This window comes from Vulpes lagopus, chromosome 4 (genome assembly GCF_018345385.1).
Source record: "Vulpes lagopus strain Blue_001 chromosome 4, ASM1834538v1, whole genome shotgun sequence".
NCBI classification, from domain to species: domain Eukaryota; kingdom Metazoa; phylum Chordata; class Mammalia; order Carnivora; family Canidae; genus Vulpes; species Vulpes lagopus.
The window spans coordinates 41501433-41513951 of record NC_054827.1 but is presented as its reverse complement, the minus strand read 5'-3'; the positions used below and the strand labels follow the sequence as shown (position 1 = coordinate 41513951).

The 12519-nt window shown below is 51.1% G+C and overlaps 1 protein-coding gene across 3 annotated transcripts in view; it reads left to right on the top strand.

Annotated features, from left to right (window-relative positions):
- DPP6 (dipeptidyl peptidase like 6) overlaps nucleotides 1-12519 on the top strand; it is an 826517-nt gene that overhangs the window by 728730 nt on the left and 85268 nt on the right. For all 3 annotated transcript variants that reach the window (XM_041753453.1, XM_041753451.1, XM_041753452.1), the window contains exons 9-10: nucleotides 3161-3315; nucleotides 5782-5879. In XM_041753453.1, the coding sequence (XP_041609387.1) occupies nucleotides 3161-3315; nucleotides 5782-5879 (253 nt within the window). The remainder of the gene's footprint in view (nucleotides 1-3160; nucleotides 3316-5781; nucleotides 5880-12519) is intronic.

Here is a 12519-nt window from a genome sequence, read left to right as displayed (position 1 = left end):
CTGGCAGCGTGCAGGAAAACATGTGGAAGGCAGGGATATGAGAATACACTCACTGTGCAGGTGCCCATACACTGGGGCTCCCTCCACCAGGCCAGTGAGCCCAGGGCGGAGGGACAGCTGCGCCTTCAGGCAGCCCCCACACCCAGTATCAAGGGTTTGCAGCCTACCCTACTTGCTGGCCTGGGCTCGATGGTGAACACCTCCACAGCTGCGGTACACAGGGTCCCCAGGACGTGGCCGTGAGCCCCAGTGTCCACCTTGCAGCCATCTGATGCCTGTGGTGCTTCCCCTCCAACCCTGCCCCCTGCCACACAGCCTGGCCCAGCTCCCTCCTTTTCTCCTTGTCCTATCCCCCCCGCCATGACCCCTCCTTCTGCTGTCCCCTTGCCTTCGTTCCAATGTACATTGCTGTCCCTTGTGTCACATTAGCTCACTTCATTTTCTCAGCTGATTTCCGGGCCCTCGATGGCCTTTGTGTCACCACGGGCACGCAGAGCCAGTGTATGGCACACACCTAGTAACAACCAGTTCAGTGTGACTTATATTCTGTGATTCTATAATCACATTGACCATTAATGTAAAACAAATCTGAGGGGGAGTTCATTTATGATACAAATAGGTGGTGTACAAGGCAATCCCTTGACCTAAGAGCAGTTCAGCACCGAGATGGGGTCTCTGGTCCCCAGTGATGGGGAACACAGGGCTAGCTGAGGACAAGGCATGAGCCCAGGGCAGCACATTAACAAGCCCTTGAGACAGGCAGAGGGACATTCCTCTAGGAACTCAACTGCCTCCATGTTCATAATGTGCTGAGGGCAAAAGGCCATCGACCCCCAGGAGCCTGTAGGTCCAATTTTTTTTTAATTGGAGCTCAATTTGCCAACATATAGCATATCACCCAGTGCTCATCCCATCAAGTGCCCCCCTCAGTGCCCGTTACCCAGTCACCCCCACCCCCTGCCCTCCTCCCTTTCCACCACCCCTTGTTTGTTTCCCAGAATTAGGAGTCTCTCCTGTGCTGTCACTCTGTCTGATATTTCCCACTCATTTTCTCTCCTTTCCCCTTTATTCCCTTTCACTATTTTTTATATTCCCCAAATGAATGAGACCATATAATGTTTGTCCTTCTCCGATTGACTTATTTCACTCAGCATAATACCCTCCAGTTCCATCCACATTGAAGCAAATGGTGGGTATTTGTCGTTTCTAAGGGCTGAGTAATATTCCATTGTATACATAGACCACATCTTCTTTATCCATTTCATCTTTCGATGGACACCGAGGCTCCTTCCACAGTTTGGCTATTGTGGACATTGCTGCTAGAAACATCGGGGTGCAGGTGTCCCTGCGATTCACTGCATCAGTATCTTTGGGGTAAATCCCCAACAGTGCAATTGCTGGGTCGTAGGGCAGGTCTATTTTTAACTCTCTGAGGAACCTCCACACAGTTTTCCAGAGTGGCTGCACCAGTTCACATTCCCACCAACAGTGCAAGAGGGTTCCCCTTTCTCCACATCCTCTCCAACATTTGTGGTTCCCTGTTTTGTTAATTTTCCCCATTCTCACTGGTGTGAGGTGGTATCTCATTGTGGTTTTGATGTGTATTTCCCTCATGGCCAGTGATGCAGAGCATTTTCTCATGTGCATGTTGGCCATGTCCATGTCTTCCTCTGTGAGATTTCTCTTCATGTCTTTTGCCCACTTCATGATTGGATTGTTTGTTTCTTGGATGTTGAGTTTCATAAGTTCTTTATAGATCTTGGATCCTAGCCCTTTATCAGACATGTCATTTGCAAATATCTTCTCCCATTCTGTAGGTTGTCTTTTAGTTTTGTTGATTGTTTCTTTTGCTGTGCAGAAGCTTTTTATCTTGATGAAGTCCCAATGATTTATTTTGCTTTTGTTTCCCTTGCCTTCATAGATGTATCTTGCAAGAAGGTCTACTTTAACATATAAAAACTCCTTTGGAAATTTCCTTTGTCTCTAAACCCCCAAGGTACGCATTGGTGATCACCCCCCAAGCACATGGCCCACCCCTACACATCTGACGGGTCTCATGACTCAGGTTTAATTAGGTGGGAATCAGTGACCTTTCCCCAACAATAGCTACCCCGTCACGGTCCTGGAAACCCTGCTTCCAAAATTCCTTAGAGAGCACGCAATCCCCAAATCCCTCCCAGCTCCCAGGTATATAATGAGCCACCCTTCACAGGCCCAGGGTAGCCGCTCTTCCTGCCCACAGGTCCTGGCCTTGGGCTTTAATAAAACCACCATTTTGCACCAAAGATGTCTCAAGAATTCTTTCTTGGTTGTCAGCTCTGGACCTCACCTATATTCCAGAACTTCATCACGCAGCACCCTGACTTGGTAACTTAGAAGGTGTTCGAGCAGAATAGAATTAATTGTTCTTTCCGGAGTAGATATCAGACCCCACAAAACTCATCCGTAGCTAACTCCAATTAACCAAGACACAATAATGGGCGGGGGGGAACTATGAGAATTGTCATTTCCATTCTAGCCCTGTTGAAGATGGGGCCATGTTGCTTCTGTGCCACAGCAGGCGAATTTCATCATTCCTTTAAGGCTGTGGAGGGTGCTGATGCTTGAGCACATTCTCCTTTTGCACAGCTGCTCACGAGGGGGTGCATGTGCAGGCACCAACCCCCAGGCATCTTTTGCAAGCTGACCTGGGATGCAGCCTCCTGTATAGCTTACTTTCTCCCTTGGTTCTGCCTGGATGTGTCCTGCTTCCCTGTGGATTGATTTCCTGTGGTTCTGCTTTTTTAAAGCATCTTAAAATCATAACTCACAGTGGTGCAATAATAATAAGATTCAAAAAGCACATGTTGGGCTGATAGTGTTCAAATGTGTGCAAAAAATAAAGATAGAGTTTTCCAGACAAGGAGCTTCTGTTCAGTTGGACCATGATTTATTGAGCTTCACCGTGCTGGGGTTTGGTGGTCAGCACCAGACATTCCTCGAGCCCCCCTGGAATGAAGGCATACCCAGGACACGGTGAAGACCACTCAAAGGTTGCAGAAGATGAATGTCCCCAAGGGGATTCATGGTTCGCTGACCAGCTCGCAGACATGCTCACGCAGCACTGTTTCGCGCTCCATGTGTTGCCTCTCTACATTTCCCCCTCTTTGTTTTCCCCTAGAGGAGATTTTGAAGACTCACATCGCCCACTGGTGGTCCCCGGATGGCACGAGGCTCGCCTACGCCACCATCAACGATTCCCGCGTGCCTATCATGGAGCTCCCAACCTACACCGGCTCCATCTACCCCACTGTGAAGCCCTACCACTACCCTAAGGTAGGCGAGGGGTAACGGTACAACAAATGCTCCGCCTTTTCCATCAGCATCCTCCAACCCAGGCGACTCCAGATGTGGAGCTATATAATCAGACGTGTTACCAGCAATGCAGTAAACAGAGACAAGATTAATTATTCCCTATTACATTGCATTAAATTCCCATCTTTGCTGAGTTGAATTTGTTGGCAGGTTTATTCTATTTTAAATAATTGAACTACTGTTAATCATTTGTCTAAGCTTCATTAGAACCAAAATAAATACGTTACCTCCACCTGTGATGCCATGGCAACAAAAACTCCCACTGCCTGCTCCTGGGGCTCTCTCTCTTCAAATCCCCATGTTAGAACATGGCTTCTGGGCGGTCAGAGGGACCTCTGACTGCCACTGGTCCCCTGGGTCTGGGCTGGGCTGTTTTGTGCTTGGCCGTATTCTGACCTGTAGGCTCTATGTGCTTCCTGGACCAGTTGTTGGCACAGAGAACGGCAAGGGTGCAGTTGAGTATGGAGGGGGTCCACATGTCTAACCCTTGCTGTTAGCGAATTAAAGCATCCTGGCATGAAGGGAGGACCTGACACCAAATTTTATGCAGCCCACTCAACTGGAGAGACGCTGCTGTCTGACAGGATGGCTGCAGCCGCCCGGCTACCCACCAGCTTCACTAGACCTCGCCAAGGCCCGTGGGCCAGGCAGACGTGAGCTGCTCCCTGCCTGCACCTGCCTGGTGACAGAGTGCTCACTTTCCCATCTGGGGCTGCCTTGGAAGGACCCCTCAAGCCTCTGCCAGCGAGCATGGAGCCACAGCTCTCCAAACACCAGACGGTTTGGAGAGCTGAGGCCACAGGCCTCGTGTACCAGGAATACAAGACGTGCCAACCTGCAGTTGGCAGCAAGAGGGGCAGCGATGCACAAGTGAGGCCAATGAGGTGCCCAGAGCCCCAGGCCAGAGAAAAGAAACACCTGGTGTACAGTCACCTCAGGATCCATAGGACAAACATTTATTTCTCAGAGCCCTGGAGACTTGGAGTCTGAGGTCAGGGAGCCAGTAAGTTGGGTTCTGGTGAGGACCCAGTTTCTGGCTTGCAGACCCTGTGTCCTCACGTGGCCGAGAGTGAGTGAGCTCGGGTGTCTCTTTCTCTCTGTATGAGGGCATGGGGTCCCACCCTCATGACCTCCCCAACCATAACCACCTCCCCAAGGCCTCAGTTCCAGATACCATCACTGTGGAGGTTGGGGCTTCGACATAGGAATTTTGAATTGGGGAATGGGGGACTCAGACGTTCAGTCCACAGCACCTGGTGATCCTGAGCCTTTCCCGTAGCTTGTTGATTGGTGTGGCCACTATCCAAGGAAGTCCCAGCTCTCAGGGCACAGCCTTCATCTCTGCTGTTCTCCCCTTCTGGGAGCGTCTACATGTCAACACACCGCATGGGTTTGTCTGTGGACAAAATTCTCTCAATCCTTTTTCAGCTGGTCTGGATTGAATTTAACTCTACATCATGTGTAAGAGTCCAGAATTTTACTCAGAAACCTTTAAATAATGCTGAAACCTTTAAATAATGCCCAGTATTTGGACCCTTCTACTCCCCACTCCATGTGCCCAGTGTGGCCAGTGGCCGCCTGACTCATCAAACCACCCAGAGATGCAGTGGTTTCCCTGGTAAACCTTTTTACAGGGGTTTCCCCAATGTAGGAGTCATGACCCAAAAGCCATCTTGGTTTTCCAAGTGAACCCTGGGCTAGGTGAAATTGGAATTATGGTACCTAAGATGGTTCGTGTTTTCATGGAAAGGCAACGTATGCTGGCCAAGAGAATGCCCAGAATTCAGGTGCCCCTTGTCTGTCGTACCCTCTTCTATGTCAGAAGCATGAGTTGGTGAACCCGCTGGACTCCTGCCCCATCCTGGTGAACCCGACATGTATGCATGTAAGGTACAGAGGAAGTGAGGGTGTCAGCCAGACCCAGCAGTCCCGCTGATGGGGACTGACACATCTTCCCCTTCCAAGTGGTGCTGTTCCCCTAGAGGAGGGAGCTCGGTGCGGGGAACAGTGATGTGGAGCAGAACCCACCCAGCCCCTTTTCCAGGGACTTCCCTTTACCCCACGTTGGGCCACGGCCAACGTTCATCTGACCTGCCTTGCCACCTCTGGGCATCACCTCCAGGAATTCCTCTCCTACCCCTTGTCTGGTTCCTTTTCCAGAGCTCATGATAATAATCAGAGGTTCTGGGAGGAACGAGAAGGGAGTAGGGTTTCTGGGGAAGGAATGGCACCGGCCCAGTTACCTCTTGCCCTCCGTCAGGTTCTGTGCATGGGCGACCTGCTCTCAGCCAGTTGTGCTCAGGAGTACTAACCCCAAAGCCCCCCTGAGTCCTGCCTGGGCATCTCCTGGGGGAGGGCGGGCTTTGCAGCAGTAAGGCGCCAGCCCACAGGAAGGCTCACTCACACCTCCTCCCTTTTACTTCACAGGCTGGCTGTGAAAACCCCAGCATTTCCCTACACGTCATCGGCTTAAATGGACCCACCCACGATCTGGAGATGATGCCACCGGATGATCCACGGATGAGGTCTGCTTCCTTTTCTCCATTATGTTAAAAAAAATAACAATAATAAGATGAACGTTCATTTACATGGTCTCTCCAGATTCATTTTACTGCTAATTTAAACATCCAGGAAAAAGGTAATGTTTTCTAAAGCTTTCATTACTGCTTCATGATTTGGTTTTCTGCAAAGGAACCTCCTTCAAACCAGTACTGCTATTTCTTACGTTAATCGGGAGCAGAGCACCCTCCCGGGGAGGCTGGGCTCCTTGGGAAGGGGCACGTGTGGTCCGCCGCACGCCTCCAGCGGGGCACATCAGCTCACAAGGGAGGTGCTAGAGAACACCCACTGAGTGAATGGATGCAATCCCCCCCCCCATGAAAATACATGTAATTGGGTCGTCCTGTAAATGGCGCCCCATTTAAGAGCAGTACTTCAGAACTTTACTTTACTTTGCAAAGCTTTACTTTGCCAGCTCCCGAGACTCGTGGTAAAGCCTATATTCCAATAAGCCACATCTCCTGGTTGGTGAGATAGCCTGGGAGATGTTGAGACACATTGACGAAGGTAACTGTCCTGTTATCATTAACATCGGGTTTAGGTAGATTTTTTTTTAATCAATCAAAACAACTGAGTAGGATCTCTCTAGCCAAAGTGCTCTGAATATCAGTTTCATCCTATCCCAAAGTTCAAACTCAGCCTGGGGACTGAGGATACTTGCAGAGCCTACTTATTACGTCATCCTTCCATGGTGAGCTATTGATGGGAGGCTGAAAAAAGAGGAGCCCATTGTACAGGCACCAGGACCCACTCATTGATAGTCCTTCAAAGTCTAGAAATGGGCCCAGTCAAGCCAAGAATGACTCGTTCTGAGACTCCATAGAAACCCACCCCAAATTTTGCCATAACTCTAACCCAGGCCTTTACTATAATTAGTAGGTTCGAGCAGCTTCTGGAAGGGCAGGTGCTGTGGCCCCAGCCACTGAGGCTCCCCACAGGCTCTGCCCAGGGCTGGGTGCTTGGGTACTTAGTACTGCTGGTCTTCTGTGAGTGGGGTGGTCTCCTGCAGTGACCTCCTTAGTGAGACCCATCTGCTCACACCTCATAAGCTTGAGCCTCTGCAGACTTCCACAGAGGTTCTTTCACTTTTCCTGCTCATTAGAAAGTAAAATGCTGAGGTCCTCGGGCAGCACAGACTCCTGTGCTCCATACATGGCTCCCCGCTACCTGTCTCCCTGCCCAGAATGGGTCTCCTCTGCATTCCAGGGTCACAATGTCCCCAGAGGCTATGAGCTGGCCCCTGAGAGCCTGGCCCAGGGGTTCCCAGTGCCTTCCCTGTGTGTGGGCTGGCCAGTAGGGAAGGGGAGGAGTTGAATCAATTTGGCTGATGATGTGTTTGCTGGGGCTGAAGAAAAGTTCGAGGTGTTGCTTTGTCTTCTCTCCCAAAGATTCAGTGTTTGATTGTTTTTCTCTCAGCCCCCATCCCTGCTAGGCCCTCCCGGGGCCTGGTCCAGCAAACTCTCTGAATTAATATGGAAAGTCACCTGGAAAATTTAAGCCATCTGTTTGAGTTAATTGAAAATCTCATTTAGTCAATTTGGTGATGCTGTTTCCGCAGGCTTGATTAGCTTCAAGGACAATGAAAAATTAGCCTCCATCAGGGCTTGAAGTTCAGATGCTGGTTTCGGGTTCTCTGCTCTGATTTCATAGGCAAAATGCAATAATGCTCCTCCCGTGTGGTATAAATCTGTAAAATGGAAAAGTCACGCTTTCTCATCCTCCTCCTCTGTCGCACATGCTTGAGGTTTTTTTCCAATGGGAGCCCAGGTACATCAGAAATCATAGAATAAATGTGAGCTGATGTTTATCGAACATTTCCTTTGCCAGCTGTCAGTGTGAACACTGCCAGCATAGCGGGGAACAAAACATGGAGCATGTGATGTAGGGACAGCAGTGTAGACGGAGCAGATCATTACCAGCAGCTGGATCATGCGGGTGTGAGTCGGGCCACCAAGATGCATGCAATGCAGGAGGTGGAGGCCCAGCTAGTCTGCAGGGTGACAGCGCCTCTCTCAACCTTGGCACTAGGACATGTGAGGCCTGATGAGTCTTTGCTGTGGGGGGCCCACCTTGAGTTGCGATGGTCCCCGGTCTTGGCCAGATGTCCCCACATGGAGAACAACTGGTTCTCCAGAGTGAAGGTTCTTGAGCCAGATACCTATGTTCAAATCCTAGTCCTGGGGCCTTGGGGACAGAACTCCATCACCCATCCCATGTAGAATGGAGATATGCTTTACCTACAGAAGTCGCGATAGATGTCAGGTGATATTGTGCAGGCAGATACCCTGTCTCGTAGCTGTCAACGCCGCCCCTCAGCTTCAGATCTGAGCCCGTCCTCACTGTGGTTCGCATATCCAGCCATGCCTAGGTGCCAAGGCTCTGGGCAAAGTAAATGAGCACGGGTCCAAGATTTTGTTTAACTCCTGAACTAGTTAGGAGACCGGGGAGGTGTCAGAACCAGTGCAGAGGTGCTTGCAAAGCTAGGTGTGTGTGAACAGTGAAACAGAGAAGTGTCAGGGGAGGTTTACCAGGTTATAGACCTAGCAGGCCCCTAGCTTGACCTCCAGGGATAGCTGATCCACCTGCAAACACCCAGGGGACCCCTCGGTGTCGGCAGGGTCTCCAGTCGATCGAGAGCCAAACCCAGGCTTGCACTGGACAAGTACTCAGGGATCTCGTTGCCTCTTCACAGGACTCAGATGATTTTTGAGAATCTCTAAATGGCCTTGCAAACCGGACATGGTCAAAACAGACTTCCCGAGCTCCTTCCAGAATCCTGCTGCCTGTAGCCTGGCCGCCATGCTCAGACCTCTGACTTTCCTGTCCCCTCCAACCTGCAGGATCCTCACCCACAGAACCCGGCACCTGATCCTGCCTTCTCCCTCCCATCTGCCAGTGACCCTTGCCTGGGCTCTCCTGGGCCGCTGGCTTCTGGGGCCCTCCCCGCCCCCTCCTGCCACCCCCAAGAGCTGTGAACTACATCAGATCACATGTCCCCTCCCCTGGCCTGCTGGTGGCCATCCAGTCTACATTCTCTTGTTCCCTTCAAATCATTCACTGCTGAGGTCTGTTTTTCTGGGATTTTAATGTATCCCAGGTGGTTCTGCTTGAAATGTGTTCTGGGTGAAGAGCGCAGGGCAGGCTGGCAGCCCAAAACATCTCCTCTCCTGTCAGGAAAGCCATGTCTCACCTTTCTTTCTTTTTCCGGGGATTCCCAACCCTATCTGGCTACACGAGAACCATGGTGTACCTTAATCCCACCTCTCGGTACCCCCTCCCCAGGTACACTGGGCTTGTTCTCAGGGGACTTGCACCTGCACGCCATCTGCCTGGAAACCCCTCCCACACAGCTGAGAGGCCCTGTCAGGTCCTGAGCACCCAGGGTGCTTCTTGATTCCTCCCCTGATGACCTCGCTCAGGTCCCCACCTGGCTCTCCCCTCTCCCTGCCCCAGCAGGATACTCTGTATACTTTGTTTGCTGCATCCTTGCCCTGGCCGCCAGCCAGAAGGAAGGTCCAGGAGCAGGGACTTGGGCCTGGTGGGTGCCACACTTGCCCTCCAGTCTGGGGTGGTACCTAGAACACAGGAAGAGCTCAGGAAACCTGTCAAATAGACCCGTGAACAGAATGTGTAGCCGGTAAAATCTGACTTCGATTGGATTCTGAAAGGTTGAGATTTCTTTGGTTGGTTGGTACCTTTCTAAGAACCAGCCCTTTGGAAACGTTTGGCCATTGATGGCATTCTGCCATCTGGGATATAGGATACTGTGGGGTGGGAGGGGACAACACTTCACCTCTGTCCATCTTGGGTTTTCAGGTGGGACTCCTTGACTAAAAGGTAGATGAACAAAAAAAAAAAATCAAATAGTTGATTCATGTGCATGCAGCATATCAGATGGTGAAAATCTGAAAAGTAACAAAGCAGCAGTTCGGATCTGCCTCTTACGTAGCACCTTCAGGCAGGAACAATAAACATGCGGAGAATTAACAGGATACAGGAGAGCAGCTTCAGGTTTCCAAGGACAGCAGACCATGGGAGGGAACCCACAGAGGAAGGCGTGTTTGCAGATCCCCTGGTGCATCTCTGGGCCAAGAGTCCATCGTCGCCAGTAAAAGGGGAATTTGTTTCCTGCCTTTAGACAGAAAAGGGAGGAGCTTTTTTGGGGGGGCGGGTTGCTCCTTCTTAATTGCCTTCGGCTCAGAATAATTTTTATGTCAAAAAGGCATATCTTGGGGCAACATATTCTGGCTTCTTTTAACTAATCCAGGAAAGGTAAAAATGAGACACACGTACCATGCAGAGGAGTGTAGAGGGGAAGGGGACCGATGCCGTGCCCCCAGCGACCTAGGCAGAGAGAGACGACACAGAAATACATCGTGTTTAAAAAAATTCAGTGCCACAAAATAGATATTGATTCTTTTACGAGTTTTGCAGGAGGATAGGGGAATCCCTTCGAGGGCAGAGGGCCGGCAGGGGAGGGTTTAGAGGCACAGCCAGGATCTGGGGAATTCCAGGATCCAGGCTTCCAGAGGAGCGGGGAGCACGGGGCCGGGGTTCGGGCAGGGGATCTAGCAGTTCTGTGTTGTGGACTCAGTGGTAAAACTGTGACCCCGGGACCATGTCTACCTTTCCTTCCCTCCCAACTGGGCTTCTAGATTTGCTTCTAGATTTGCTGGCTGGTCTTGGTGACTCCCCAGGGCACAAGATCAGTCCCCATGGGCTTTCACATGGCTCCGGCTGCCCCCACCCCCCAGATGGAGACACTGAGGAACGCAGAGGTTAAGGAAGGTGTCTGGATCCACACAGAGTGTGAAAGCAGGCACTGGGCCCTGCGCCAGGCGGCTGGACAGGCTCCAGAGAGCTGCGGAGAATTCTGGTCACTGTCAGCAGGCCGGTCAGGAGCCGTCAGGGGGAAGACATAAAGCCCCTCATCTGTCAGCTGTCTAATGTGTTGTCGGCTCGCTCAGCAGCCTGACCTCACGACGGAGGGTTCTCACATACAGGGAAGATTGAATCCGAGCTTCCAGATCTTTCTACAAGCACTCACTGGCCGTGGCTTTGTGCCACACACTGCGTTATACCCTGGGTGGCCTCTCCCATCTGGTGGCCCATGGTCCAGAAAGCCAGACAGCTGGTGGTCCGTGGCCGAGGTGAAGCGTGGAGGGAGCCACAGTGACAGGTGCCAGGGCGACAGCCTCGCCAAGTGGTTGGGTGCAGGGTTTCCTGAGCCACGTTTGAGGCCGTCTTGGGAAACAGGAAAGGTAACGGGGAACAGCGACTGGCGGAGAAAGGGGTAGGGGCAGGGCGGCGACGCCTTGGGGAGCTGAGCAGGGGGATCCCAAGCGTGCCCGTGGGCGGGGAACCTCAGCGGAATCATTTGTGCGGTGGGTCCTACAGTTTGTACAATTTCCTGCGGAAACCCGCTGCACGGATAAAACGCTGGCTGTTGTGTTTTGTGGGTTTCCTAGCGCCTCTCTAGAGCCGTGAGCGGGGAGCAGCAGAAACCCGCAGGATCAGTCTAGAGACATGTCGCACTGCGCCCACACGGTTTTTATTCTCCAAATCCCGACTGCCCGGGAAGGGGCCCAGTTCCAGGATCCCCGGTGCACTGGGCTGGGGTGCGGCCGGGGTGCTGCTTGCCCTCCTGCTGCCCCTTCCCTGGCCTGCAGAAGGCTTTCAGTGTATTTTCCTCCACTCCAGCTTATTCATTTGAGCCTCCAGTCGCGAGGATTCCGATCTGCTTACCTCATGGACGGCCGCTGCTGGACAGTGCCAGGCCTGGCTCAGTTCATCGACGTGTTCGTTTCTACCACAGTCCCTATTCCCATGCTCCCTGCCACATAGACACCATTATTATTTTTTCATGAGTCTTTGATTTTTTTTATTTACTGATATCAACTACTTTGCTCAAATGCATTTTTTTCTTTAAATTGTGTCTCTTCCTTATTGTTTTTAATTTAATTCCAGCGTAGTTAACATACAGTGCTTGTTCAGGTGCACAGTGTAGTGACTCAGCACTTCTGTGCCATACTCAGTACTTATTGGGACAAGTGTGCTCCTAATCCCCTTCACCTGTTCCCACATCCCTTGCCTCAGGAAACATTATCTTGAAAGATGTTGCTACGGCTGATGTCAGTGAAGTTACTACATAGGCACCTACTTAAATCTATTTGAGTCCCTCTGCCATTAATGTTAGTAGAGGCTGCATTGCTGCTTGTATGTGTGCATGCTCATTTTACATATGTGGCATTGTGATGTACGTGGATACAGACATATATGTTTGTGTGTGTGTGTGTGTGTGTGTGTGTGTAGACCTGTTTCTGGTCTTTTTTACTCAGCAGTATGTGAAGACCTAGCATATTCCTGTGTGTACATGCAGCTCTCTGCTTTAACTGTGCACATGGTCTAGATTTCTGCAATTCCTAGCTTACATCCTCATGGCCTCCTCTGCCACCAGGTGCCTCTTCCATATCCACCACTCATGATAAGGAAATGCAGCCTTCTTCCTTCTCAATCTGTACAAAATAGGGACTTGCTGGGAGATCTGTACCGTGAATCTAATACAGGTCTTTACTAAGAAATAGAGGGAGGACAGAGGTCACCAGA